Below are 14,200 nucleotides of genomic sequence, written 5' to 3' on the forward strand. Positions count from 1 at the left end.
TCTACTGTATTAGCAGGCAAGCATTTGTGCCTCCTCAGTTCACCTAAATGGGGCCTTCTCTGCATATAAAAGGTTTATTGAGATAAAATACAACAGTCTCAAATTAATGATGCCAAAAACCACCAGGAAGAAGAAAAAACACAATAACAGGCAACCTGAGAAGTTGCAAGCAGCACGACGTGCTCAGGGAAGCTCACGGAAACCCCTCGCGCCCTTGCTGTAGCTAGGCATTGCTCAGCGGCTGCTCGTGATGGTGGGTGAGTCCTGGCTCGCCCGCTTCTGGTTTGTATTTTAACGAGCTTGGATAAATACACAAATGCCCATCTGTCATCTCCGTCACTGGTACACGATGGCACAACGGCAAGAGGCTAGTTCTCTTAACAAAAGTCTCGGGCATTAGAATAGAGGCTGTGCCCCCTTGTGGTGCGTTGCTTAGGGAGGAGGAATAGGAGGGCGTACAGCGCGGAAGAAAAAGTGCAAGTTTACTTACACCTCCCAGCACAGAAACACAAACATTTACCCTTTGGGTTTGCTAGAGAGATTAATTACCAGGTCATAGTCAGTTGAAAAGTGTGCCCCAAAAAACCACCTTCTGTCAGCAAAAAGCTTCTCTACAACCATTGAGGGTTAAGTATGGAGTAAAAACCACAACGCTCTTACTTGGCTACTTTCTGAACTTTTGTGTAGCGCTTGCCCATCCCCTGCTAAGGTGCTCTTGCTTTTCAGGTTAGACAATCTATGACATTTTAAAGTTTCTCTCTCCTTCTTCACAGAACTAAATGTTCCCTGCTGGAGGACACTGATGAGTCATGATTTGCTTTTCACAGCAAGCAGTTAACAAATCTTCTGGAAATGTCACTCTTGAGGACTAGATGAGTTTATTCATTTGTTTGGGTGCAACGTCCATATCAATGACCTTTTGCAGCAGACATCATTATTTTAATGACCTGGCATCAGAACATGTTCCCACAGTAACCTTCCTGGCATTTTCAAAATAGATAATGGAATTTTTTTTCTCTTGGGAATGCAGTGGAGGCTTTCAATTAATTTATTAGACTAGCTAAAAATAAAATGTGCAACTTCTAGAATCTCACCAGGCAGTGGAAACTCAGCAAGGCACATCAGCAGCTGTCATCTGTTGGCCTAACCTGAGAGCACACTGCCAGCCTCTTACTTCAGCAGAAGGAGACATCATTATTGTTCAAAGTCACTAAGAACAGATGCTGTTTTAAATTAGAAGGGTAAAATTGACATGAATAAACAGGATTTAGCAGTGTCTTCAGGGCAATAGGTATTACACTGGTCTACCCATATTAAGAGACCTGCAAGCCTACTGTGGAAACTTTGGTACTCAAGTTCTGCAGACGTTTGGAAAGAAGAACAGTACCAAACAAGCTTTAATTTAAAAAGGAAGCATCTGCTAGAGAGAAGTAACAGCAAACTAGACAGTAACTTAATTTTAAAACATTTGATTCAGCAACTATTAATCCCGAGAGATGCATTCCCCGGTCAGTTCTCCCTTCCTCCTGTCTGACTGCTTGTATGGAGACACATGCTACATTTGCAAGCAGAGAACACCAGACTCAGCTTGCCTGAGCTGCCTGTTAATTTGTCCCATCGTAATGGGCATTACTGCAGGCTTTGAGGATGGGTTCACGCGTCTTTCTTCCGACAGGGCTCCTGGCTGCAGCTGGGTGCAGGCCGCGTTACCCTGGGGCTGCACGACATGGTACAGCGAAGAAGCGGTCTGCAGGAATCCTGCCGCGTTGATAGCAGAAATAGGTATGCCATAAAAAAAGGCAGGAAGATTCAAGGTTGTAGGAAAAACATCATTCTGAGTCTGCCAGGCGATGTTGCCGCCACAGATTTTCATTGCAGTGCTCCACAAATCACTTGGATAAGGCCTTTCATAACTTACCAGTTGTTAATCGCCAGGGTGTTTTCTGACTGTTTGATTTGAACCTCTGAGCCTTGATCAGCAGAACTGGAGTAGTCAGAGCTGCAGCTGATGGCAGGAACTGCCTTGAACATATGAAGTGATATTTAAGACTAAGTGGGTTAAAAAGAATAAATCAGATTTCACAAATTCAGTACTCCAAGTTAGTTGACACTTTTGACAATTTATGCCTGAAATCTCTTCATGCCTCACTTCCCCTTCTGTACAAGTGAGCAGCACTCTGTCAGTTCGCAGGCATGCTGCAAAAAAGTACTCATAACTCTTTACGAAACTGGCAGGCATAGCAATGAAAACCCCATAGAAAAGCCCAGAAGAAAATGAGTTCTATATTTAGTGCAGAGTTTCAGCGATATGCGGTAAATAATGCATGGGATACCCCATCCAGTGGATAAACTGAGTCTTGAATGTTTGTGCAGTCAGAGACATTCTCTCACCACCACAAATTAAAGACCTAGAAAAAGAGCAGACTAAATAGCAACAGAACCGAGTTTAGCAGATAGTTATGGTGTTACACTGGCAAACTTCATCCTTTAGTTTCATAACTGCCAGATGCTTGACTCCACAAACTTGAGGGATTTTTCTAGTATACAGGTACCTAAAACAGCTTGCACTTAAACGTCACCTTTGCTTCCCTCATAGCGTGGTCACAGGGTGGCAGTGTCTCCCTGCAGGAGCTCGCTCCGCACACCAGGCACTGGGTCGGCCACCGGAGACCGTGAAAATGCAGTACCTGTAGAAACTGCTGTGCCGTGGTTTGTTTTCCTAAGCCTTTCTTTGCCAAACTACATTCTCAGCAAAGGTACTTTAATATTTTGGGATTCTTTGTATAGTTCTCAGCAATTTTTAACATGTTAGCTAAAAAGAAGTTCTGCTCTTTATTTAGCACATTGATTTCGAGCCTACTTATAACCCACCACACAGTTTTTGGGTTTGGCCATTTCAAAACGTTTCTGATTTTGTCAGCAGGTTGGATTAGAAGAAACAGAGAAGGAAAATCCTTTAGAAATGAGGAAGGAGGCAGAGGGAGGATGGTTATGGCCAGTACCAGCAGGTTAAGAACAACCTAAAGCGTTCTCTTTCCTGAGGGTAGATTTGCCAATAGGAGCTGAGAACAGCTAATTCAAGGGCTAATTCACAAGGTGTCTTCATTTGGAGGAGTGGGGAGAAATATAGTATGTCCAGGTAGATAGAAAGGTTCCTTGAGAAATAGCACAGGCATCTGGCCATCAATTTTGTGATGCTGGCTGTTTGCTTCTTTGGATAGAGAGGAAATTAGTATAAACTTTGGTGATGGTTTGGGAAACCAAAACAGAAACTGGAACCAGATGCTAACTGTGGGAGTATAAATGCATTTCTGAGAGCCCTGTTTGAAGGCTGTATGGCTGGCCCTTCATTTAAGGTACGATACAAAACAAACTGTGCATTAGATAGTTTGTACCGTCGCTGCCAATTGCTCCAGACACTGGCTATAGTGTTGCAGTGTCCCTAGCACCCTGGTACCTGCCAGTGCTCACTTAAGCCTCAGTTGCTCTGAGCAAGGTCTCATATACAGGTGCCTGGAAAAAGGCCACCCCTCCAGCCTGATATGCGTGGCACAGTGTCCAACATGAGAGACCCAACCAACTCAAGAAAAAATGGCAGCATTGTGAGATTCAGTCCTTTTCATTGCAAATAATTGTTTCTTGAACTGCAGTTTTAGGATATGCCTTGGCTGAGGAGAACAACAGTAAACATGGGGACAGTTTTAGGATACACCACGGCTGAGGCAAACAATAATAAATGTGGGGGTGGGTAACAAAACGCTGTGGAATGGAACTGAAGCGAGTGGAGCAGCGTTATGCTCTTAAAATCTACATGACGATTAGTACCAACTTCAGCCTATTACTGTTACGGCTAGGAGGGTGGGTGGCCTAACTCCGTCTTATTTCTTACACTCTAATTTAAACAAAAGATTTAGGTTTAGTTGACAATAATCATTTCCCATTAACAAGCTTGCTCGACTGCTATCACTGGCTATTTGCTAGGAACAAGAGGTTCTGCTGCATCTTCAAAAAGATAGCTTTGGCCCCGTCCTCTAGAAGACTTTGCTCCTGCATCTCCTGTGTCTTTTAAAGCTGTACAGTGCAATCAGCCAGAACTTTGGTTGCAGAATGTGCTGCCTCAGATGCAATTAATTAATAAGAAACCCTGGTAGAAAGGAGCTGAAGAAAGGGCTAGTTGAGGGAAGGTGCCTTCGTGACCAGTAGCACTGAAATTCTAGTGCAACTCCCACAGCGCCTCCCACACACCTCTCCCAGGTACCTCTCCACATGCTTGTGCAGCAAAGCCAGCTGGATGCTCCTTTCAGTTTTCCATCCACAGTGTCCAGAAACAGCAAGGAGTTTGCAGTTTTTGCTTGGCTAAGTAGCTGTCTTTGCAGATTGAAAATCCTCTTCCATACTGTTAGCTCCCCTCTTTTCTCCTGCCACTAACGTTTAGCTATGCAGCTAAATTTTCTCAGGAACTGGAGAGGAATTTGAACAGCAGTTATATCACAGTGTAAATTTTGCTAAAACGTTTTGATAACTCATAAAAGAGCAAAAATATTTTTGCTTTTAAGAATTAAAAATACACTTGTTTATAAGTAAAGGAAAAACAGGGTACTAAAACCCTGCTGTAGGGTTTACTAGTGCCTATTGTAAATAGAAAATACAATGGCCTTTTTTCTGCTCTCAATTTCAATTGACGTGAACATTTTTGGTACTCTTTGTATCATACATTAAAGTTTCAGTGTCACCAGCATTAGTTTTGCCTCCCAAGACCTAGATTCAGAAATCATTCCCCCATTTCAGGTTACATCAAATAGTCAGTACATTACAAGAGTCCAAACAAACTGTGCAATGTGTCATAACACACTATTTCAAAATTAAAGCTGTGTCATAAGTTAAATAATAAAGTTACTTTTGAATTGCTCAGCAGTGACCTCAACCCCCCCCCAAACTGTATTACTAATACATAAGTAGTATAGTTCACACACGTGTATTTCAATGGCAACGCAGAAATCCCTGAAGTCCCTTCTCTGTATTGCAACCCACACTTACTCCTAATGCTCTGTAGCATGACAGACATAACTGACCTAAAAGTTCTGATAAGACACAAATAAATCTAGCTTTGGCAAGCAAGAAACTGTTGCAATTTACTGAATTGATCTATAAATCTTCATTAACTACTACAGTGCACTGCTTAATTAGAAAACTCTACTTCATCAAGATGCTTCCTAAGGAATCAATTTATACCTGATGATACTTATGGCAAGGACAGCTGCTTAATTGGGATGGTAATTCCATTTAATTGGGACACCTTCAGATGACTTAGTGTTGCTTAGGCCTACACACGTTAAAATTGAGTTTGTCCTCTTCATGGCGTTTTGTATTTGTCTCAGGCTGCTCTCCCATATAGCTGCTTCAAAGTGAGCTCCTCAAAATTGCCCATTGCCAGTGACGGGAGGATAGCAGCCACCTTCCTGCCACCCTGGGGGACTTCCAGTATGGCAGACTGTTCAAAACGAAGAGATGCTGAATACAATAGATACAATGAAAGATTTTTAGCTACTTAATCAGCTTAATTTTAATGAAAATATCCAGCCCTTGCAACAGGGCTTAATTTCTTCCAGTTTATAGAGGCTTGAGAAAAGATTTTTAATTGGCAGTTCTTGAAAGTTAGTGTCATGACTTTGAAATGTTAAAATGGGCAATTAAATGTTGCCTGCTAAAAAACATGGCTTTCTTTGGGAAAATTGCTGTAACTAAAATAAATACATTTGCTGCGAATCCACTATCTCAGATCAAATAACTAATATTCAACATTTAATATGTAAATAACAACATTAGCATATATAACCTGCTGGGATAGAAGATGGTCTGCTAGCTTATTAAAATTAGAGCGATGAGAAAAGCAAGCATGTGCTTTTCTTTTTATGCAAATTTTCTATTGCATTATGAAGTAACTGGTAGATTATATTCTTAAATACAACTTTGATGAGAGTAGAAGATGAAGAACACTCGGTGCCTTGAAGCACCAGGTGTTCTGCCATCCTACCCATGTGAAATTAGAGCATACGACCTACCTCCAGAGGCACTGAAGTGCACTGCTTGCTGCTGGAAAGCAGTTGGTTGCCACTCAACCAGGTTGTCTCCCCATGGCTTCTTGCAGAGACCAGCTTCTGAATCTTAGAGAGCAAGGACAATGATTAATGCTGAATTAGCTTGTACTTAGCTTGGACTTGCAGTTAAACTGTGTTCAGCTCCTCCCACTGTCAGTAAAACATAGCTTGTTTAAGTGGAGATAAGGATCAAGGAAAGGAGGAAGGAGGCAGCTGCATATAACCTTCATGGACCTAGTACACCAGAAGCAGAGAACACCCAACATCAGATGGACAGACCATGAGTTATTCAAATGCTAGAAACATCGACCATCATCAATCGCATCCGACCAAAGGCTATGATCTTATAGAGCTGATGCCCTGCACCACCACCTCTGGTAGCTGTGACACTACAGCTTTCTTAGAATAAAGTTAACTGCTTAACTGCTCTCATAGAAAATTTCCTGTAGGCTGACTTTCTTCTTTAAAGATCGTTTTAAAAGACCCTTCCTAACTGCCTCATTCCCTTTTATTCATATACAACGTGATCAAGTCCATAGCTAAAAATAACGCTGCCTTTCTTACACAAATGAGACAGAAACAGGATGCTTTCCTTGCAACACTAGGAAAATATAAAATAGCCGGAAAAGAAAAAAAACTGTAGAACATGAGCTAATGACAAAAATCATGAAACAGAAACTGTACTCCAGCGTTTTAGAAAGCTATCTGGAAATTTTGCTATTCTTGAGAAATAACAACCTGCCATGGATTTTAAGTTTCATCCCCAAAAGAAGAAAGTTACAAAAATCTTGCTGGTTGGAGGAAGAATCTTATCTTTTGCTCCAGTATCCCTGCCCTTCTTCCCCCAAAACCACCTGCTAAAGATCACTGTCCTCTCCCCCCCCAAGAAAACCCCAAACCTATTTCTCCAGCTCTTTTCAACACTAGCAATAGCCTGTTAAACACCTGTACTGACAATAATGAAAGTCACTTCATAAAACCCTGTAGCAATTGCAGCTGTATACACTGCTCATAATACAGGTTTTTAAAAGGAGATTAATCATGCTCTGATCCTCAAAGTAGACTGATAAATCATGCTGATGTCACACCATGATTCACACTTCAGATGACTCATACAGCCACGGTAATTATCCAGCAGGTCTTCTGCAAACCTCCTATTCCGTGAGCGAGCGTATTACTGAAATGAGGATTCTGGTGGGAATGAATAAGGAAGTGCGGAGAAACAGGAAAACCAGTACTACACATCAGGTAGTATTAGATGCCTACCCTGACTACTTTGCATATGTAATTTGAGACACAGGTTTCCTCTTAGCTGTGACCATGTTTTATTAAAGTAAATACCCTGCAGTTTTAGTATACAAGTAAAATTTCTTTTTAAATGTTTAAGCTTGATTTTGTACATGTATGGAAATTATTAGTCTTGCTTTAAAAAAACTTGTGACATAGGAAAATATTTTCCAGCTTCCATACAAAATAGCACTTTTTCTCTGCTGGTAGAAGATATTAAAATTTTCACTGTATTAAGTGGTCCGTGCAACTTTTACAAAAGTTGTATACAAAAACCTTAAAGTATGCAAAAATTCCAAAGTACACTCTGACAGCTAATGCTCTGCGAACACTTTATTACACAAATTACATTCAGCTTCTGAAAATAGTGTTCTAACAGTGATACCATCTAAAAATAAGACATCCCGGAAACACATCAAGTCAGAAAGAAGAAAAAAATTAAATAGATACTTTTTTCTTTCCTTCAATGCAATATAACGTTAGTGATTTTAAAAAAATAGAAGAAGATTTAGCAGCTTCATTTTCTTGTGGCACTGTATTTTCTCTGTACTGCAACAGGTTAAGGACATTGAAGAGGAAAGGCACAAAAAAGAAACTGGCAACTAAAGAGTTATGGGGAAAATATCTGGATAAAGCAGATAATGGGACTTATTTACAAATACAGAAAAGGTCTCAAAATTGAGATGAGAAAATACTACTGCTTTAAATTAGTGCTGCAATTAAAAGAAGACTGTTTGCTTTATTAAGATGTTCACATAAAAACAACGGCACTGATATGAAACTTCCATACACTCCTCCACTTAAAGAAACCAAACTAAAACCAAACAAAAAAATAAAGGAACCAGTGTACAGCCCCACACAGACTAGTACAGTTTACAATTAAATACACAAAATCTTAAACGTGCTTTAGGAAAAAGGAATCTGACATTCTGGGTGGAATCATATAATGGAGAACTCAAAGGCTGCTTTCAGGATGATGAAGGTGCTGGGGGGGGTGGAGGTGCCGAATACTCTTCCTCTGAATCTGTGCCATCATCTTCATCTTTTTCTTGATCACTTCCTTCAGTGCTGAGCCGGTCAAACCCTTTTCTGCTGTAGCCCTTGTGACTTGCAAAGAAGTTACCAAGGTTAAGGCCACCACCACCTTTCCCTGTGGAAAGGAAATACTTGTCATGAGCTTTGCTTTATTGTGCAAGGGGGGAAAAAATGTATTAATTCAGCACTATACTGGAAATTATTCTAAGTGTTTTCCTACAAATTGTTTTAAAAGGCCAGCACATGAGCCACAAATTCACCTTTGGGGAAGGAAATTTACCTTTGAAGTAAAAGTTTCAAAGGATATTTTTTCAGCATCCATGATTTGATTAAAAGCTGTTGCCCAGGCTATTTGTGCTCCCACCAGTTTGCCCGTATTCAGTTTGCCCATAATGCCGAAGTTCTTCATTTCGTTCACCAGACACACAGATAAATCATTACAACAGCTATTGGTCTCCCACCAGCAGGGACATTTCCTCAAAGTATCTGAGGTTTGCCCCTCTCTTTGTTCAGAGAAAGTTTTATTTCCAGATCTCAAATCTCTTATCCAACTAGAACCAAACACAGAAAGAAACTCTAGTTACTGGGTTCTTAAAAGCCCTCAAATGTTACTTACCCCTAAGTCTGCCTAAAATTCTGCCTGAACTTGAATCAAGTTTGTGTTCTGCATCGGCTGAAAAATAAGGAAGATTTCAGAAATAAATTTAAAATCTTATTCTGTGTTTAAATAATTAACTGTATTTTCTGATACAAAGAACGGACACTCAACAAATTGATCAGCAGTTCTAAGAAACAAAATTGATACTTTCCAGCTTCTCTGCTAAGGTGCGATTATGATTCCTAACAAAAAATCGTACCATGAATGTTCAGTTTATGCTGCTTCAGCCTTAAAAAGATTCACATGTAAGTTATTTCTCAGAATGTCACTTTTTCAACCGTTCACTTATGTTACGGTGAAGATTTTATGGGGAGAACAAGAACCTTGTCATTTATCGTGGACAACTACTTTCCAGCACACTGCAGAACAGAGCTTTGCATTTGAAAACAGTACAGTTTTGCTTCAGAGAACATTGGTTTTCTGGAAGATAGTGATTGATGATTTTCTTCAGGTAACCTGGGGGAAATTCCTCTACTCCCCCTCCACCCCAACAGACAAAAAGACCCCAAAACAAAACCAACAAACCAAAAACAACCCAGCCCCCCCCATCCTGGTAATTCCTCCCATCCTTCATCTGAAGGAGGAAAAAAAAAAAGCCATGACCAAACTATCTTTTTCTATATACTACTCAGCTTCTGTAAGTCTGTGCAAGTAGTTTACTTTTACCAATGTAACTATATTACGCTCTTTCACACAGAAAGCTCAGGCACTGCATGGTTCAAACTGGAATGCAAAGATGCTATTTTAGACCATAACTATGAATTACAGTACTGCAATAGTTTAGAGTGTTAGCACATTTGATGCTATACATGTTTGAACTTGAAGAAGCAGGAAGCTACACACTGAAATCTTCAAGTAAAACACATCAAGTTCAATTACACAATAATATTACAATGTTGAATTACCTACTCTTTTATATTATGTCCCAGACTATGATATTGGCAGAACTAATTTGTTTATTCCCTCTCCATTTTTTCCCTTCTTGATAACAACTTGATAAAGCTATTTATGCCATACAAAATAACAAGTGCAATGATCAAAGTCTTACTACAGTCTACCAGTTTCTCAAAAAGTGTATTATTATATGATATGAATTAAGGACAACTTTACATGCTTAGCACTGTTACTCATAATTAAAGCCATCACAGCAAAGGATGAAAGCACATAACGGAAGCATGTTTGACTCATAAAATGCACAAGATAGTAGTGAACAATAATTCATACTCCCTCAGAAATGTTAAGTTTGCATTTTGCTTATACCTTGATAATACCCATACAGTAGGGTCCTTTGCTCTCAATGATTTAAAGATCCCAAAATGAAAAAGCAAACTATGCACTGAATGTTAAAATGAATACTTTAAACAATAACATGACTCTACTGTAGTTGTTACCGAGATACCGATTTTTACCTTGACACCAAATAAGGGAAAATTTAGGTACAAGTTCTGGAAAGGTGGTGGCTTGAGGTGCAGTGATAAAGGCACAGGGGAATGCAGCTGCTTTATGCACACCGAGTCTTAATTTGCATGTGGTGCCGCGGTAACTGTATCCAAGAGTAAACACACAATAGGGCTCTCGCTCCATACCTTCATCCCTTAGTGTTCAGTGATGTGGTGAATTGGGATAATAAAAGCCTATTCTCTAGAGTTACTCATTGTTACCTCCATAGACTGCTGTCTTCCTCCACCGAATAAATACTAAAATTGCCAGCAGGACAACGACAGGGATAACCAGAAGAGTTGTAATAAGAACAAAGGAAACTCTGGTGCTGGCCTGTTGGACCACATGCTGTTTTTCCTCCTTCTTTAGAGGCTCTTTTGATTCTGGATTGTTTTTCAGGCTGGTTTCTATAATTGTTTCTGAGGAAAAAAAAAAAAAAAAACAACCCACATTAGGATACCTGAAGTGTTGAATAAGGAAACAAAAGACAAACATTTAAGGAGATAGTTTTAATTCTTGCTGATGTTATCCCCAAAGTAAGGCAGAGAGTCTGAATGATACCACTTCCTAGCAAGGATGCCCTCTCCTTTCCTCTAATGAGGAACCATCATTTAAAGTATGGCCAAATCCTGAAAAAAAATTCATTTTTGCAAACAGGCATATGATTTAATATCAATTAAATATCCCCTTTTGATAATAATACTGCCACAAGAAATATAAAAATCCAGTATGTTGTATCATCACAAACAAAAAGGAAAGCATTTATAGTTCTTTCAAATAAATTTGTGACAAAGGGCTAAACCTCCAGAACTGCTACATCCCATGGAAGAACTTTGATTCTTGAAGTCCCAAGAGTTTTCAAAAATTGCATCCAGTGATTCCTGACTAGCTTAACTTCTTTACCCTAGGCAGTTTCAGAGATGGTTATTTACAAATTGTTTCTTATCCATGTGGTACTATTGCATTACTCTGTATAACATTACAAGTGTCAGGTAGCATGGTATTGTCCTAAAGAAAGCTCAAATGCATTAATCTATCCCTAGATTTGTTCTACCGCTGATGCTGTAATACTTCTCTTCTGAGTGCTTCAGGAAGACTCATGTACCAATAGAGATGAAATAGAAGGATAATAGTTTTGGCAATAAGAATTTCACTGTTTTATACTGTCAGTCTACTTTATTCTACTATATGCTTGCATTTGGCAATTTGGATCTTTTCATATATTTCTCTGCATCTACATGCCTAAAGCAAACCACAGAAGCTCTGAATTCAATCAAAGAAAAACAGTTAAGAACAATTTAACATTTTACAAAGGCCTCTCTACAGCCAGGTACTGCTTTTCTGAAAGGGAAATGAACATTTCCTCTTCCACCTAAGAGACTTATGAGACATAAGATTAATGGTTTAAAATAATTACTTTTCATCTTCCTGAATTATCTTATCCCTTTCAACCTCATCTATACATACTTCCTTATCTCCTTTGATTAATTCCCAACACGTTTTTTTGTTCTTTTTTCATTTTCATGCAGATAAATTGAAAAAAGAAAGTAGTAAATCTCAGGAAATAAATCTGAATATAAATAATGTTTTTTTTTTTGTTACACAGTATAACTGGCAAGACTGTGCTGAAAGATCATGCAGAGAGATGAACCAATTGCTGTTTCAAATAAACTTGGGGGGAGGGAGGGAAGGGGGGAGGGAAACAGCCCTGGGGAGTAACTATCATTGTCATATTTCAGAGTTATTTCTGCATCTAAGGGAGCTGACACAGATACCAATCTGGACATACCAGATGGTGATACGGAAATAATGCACTGGTTAAACTTTCATTTTAGTGTCTGTGAAGCACTAGTCACCAATAGAAATGAAATGTTTGGATTGGCTGTAAAATAAGTGTCTACAAGGTAACACTGCAACAAGATGCTTTCTATTGCTTCTTATGCTCATTTTATCTATAGTAACTGCATAAAATGGTGACAAACAAAAACAATAGTCAAACTAGTCAGCATTTTTCCCTCCAACAGTCCTTAGTGCAAGCAGTCATAGTATATGTGAAAACAGTGGTTCCTTGATTTCCATTATGTATCATACTAACCTTTTACCTCCTGCACCTCAATGCCAGCCTTTTTAACTGACCGATGTTCCATTTCTGTAAGACACAATTGTTCTTCAGGACAACTGACATTTCAGAAAAACATTCAGTGACATTTTACTGCTAGCTTTCTCTAATGTACCATACAGTCCTACAGTAAACAGTCAAGTTAGCATCTGAATTTCACCAAGAAGAATCAATATAAGCCATTCAATAGCTCAGAACCCCATTAAAAAGAAAAAAAAAAAAGGCTTGATTCACAAAGGCTGTTTGCAATAATAATTAATTCTCATGCTGTAGACAGGTTTTACAGGCATGTGTAAAGGCTCAGGGAGTCCCATAAAAATAATACTGTTAATTGCAATCGGAATCATGATGGATTAAAAGCTAGCTGAATAAAGACCACTTAGCTACTGCAGTTTTATACGGCAGTATATGCTAAAGAAGAAAATAACACACAAGACTTCTCATCTAATCTTTAAGTGGTGAGTGAATCCAGTATTTTTGTGTTCTCATATATCTTTGAATAAAAGCCTAGAAGTGTTCTTGTTCACATCACTATATGCAGAAACAACCACATCCAGACAGACTTACAGTTTATCTGGTCCAGTTTCTTTTTATCAACAGTGGCCGATACCAGATGCCTCAAAGCAAAATCCATGAATTATAAACAGACAAATATGGAATAACTGGCTTAGCCAGAAGTTCATTTATAACAGCAGACTGTTCAACTGGTTGACTAACGCTCTGAAGCCTGAGGCTTCCTCTCTCATATGTTTTTTTTCATATATAACTTAGCAGTGGATTATATTTTTATGCCTATGAAAGGTCTAATCCCTCTCTGAATCCTACCAAGTTGATGTCTGACTAATCAGGTTCCTCTCCCTGAAGTCAAGCTGCTCAGTTTGGGGGTTACTAGATTAAACTGGGAAGTACTTCCAATTAATGGGAATAGGACTTCAAATTATACTGGATTCATTTTCTAATGATAAATACTCCCAATGAGATGAAGATCTATTTATGTTGACTTGTGTCTTTATTTCAGCCTCTGAGAGTTTCCTATATGGCAACTCCTAAGGAAGCAGTGGGCTTGACAGCAAGCGATACATTAAAAAAAACCCTAAAAAGCTAAAGAGTCATGCTTTTGTTTAAACATGTATTAGCGACATGATAAGGGATACTGTGAAGCAAGCGCATTTTGATCCCTCCTTCTGTGACAAATCAGTTTATGTGCCTAGGACTCTTTTTAACAGAACGCACTGTTATGTAAAGAATGGTCCTTTAAAGAAAACTGAGCTGTAACATGCAACTTATGGCAGAACTCCCAGTATACTAAAATTATCATTAAGCCACCAAGTTCTTTACAGTGTTTACTTATCTGAAGCTATATAATGAGAAGTAGTGACACTTAAGAGCAAAAAGAACACACTTTCTGTGGATGTGAACTTCCATACTGTTCTAGCATGAACATCTCCAACAAATACTGTTTTATCTTCTGAAGCAACAACATCATGTGGCATCTCAAAAGTCTGTAAAAATAAACAGTCACAGATTACTGCTAGGAGCCTACACGTTCACAATCAGACAGAC

The 14,200-nt window shown here is 39.1% G+C and overlaps 1 protein-coding gene across 8 annotated transcripts in view; it reads right to left on the minus strand.

Annotated features, from left to right (window-relative positions):
- Positions 1 to 7,700: 7,700 nt before the first annotated feature.
- The window catches only part of LOC112988498 (peptidyl-glycine alpha-amidating monooxygenase-like), a 148,078-nt gene continuing 141,578 nt past the window's right edge, over positions 7,701 to 14,200 (minus strand). For 6 of the 8 annotated variants that reach the window (XM_064500296.1, XM_064500293.1, XM_064500294.1 and 3 more), the window contains 5 exons: positions 14,040 to 14,139; positions 12,614 to 12,667; positions 10,740 to 10,937; positions 9,037 to 9,093; positions 7,701 to 8,535 (listed from right to left, as the gene is read on the minus strand). In XM_064500296.1, coding sequence (XP_064356366.1) covers positions 8,354 to 8,535; positions 9,037 to 9,093; positions 10,740 to 10,937; positions 12,614 to 12,667; positions 14,040 to 14,139 — 591 coding nt within the window. In that variant the 3' untranslated portion in view covers positions 7,701 to 8,353. The remainder of the gene's footprint in view (positions 8,536 to 9,036; positions 9,094 to 10,739; positions 10,938 to 12,613; positions 12,668 to 14,039; positions 14,140 to 14,200) is intronic. The other 2 variants (XM_064500297.1, XM_064500299.1) reach the window with 1 other exon arrangement.

Source organism: Dromaius novaehollandiae, chromosome W (assembly GCF_036370855.1).
Source record: "Dromaius novaehollandiae isolate bDroNov1 chromosome W, bDroNov1.hap1, whole genome shotgun sequence".
NCBI classification, from domain to species: domain Eukaryota; kingdom Metazoa; phylum Chordata; class Aves; order Casuariiformes; family Dromaiidae; genus Dromaius; species Dromaius novaehollandiae.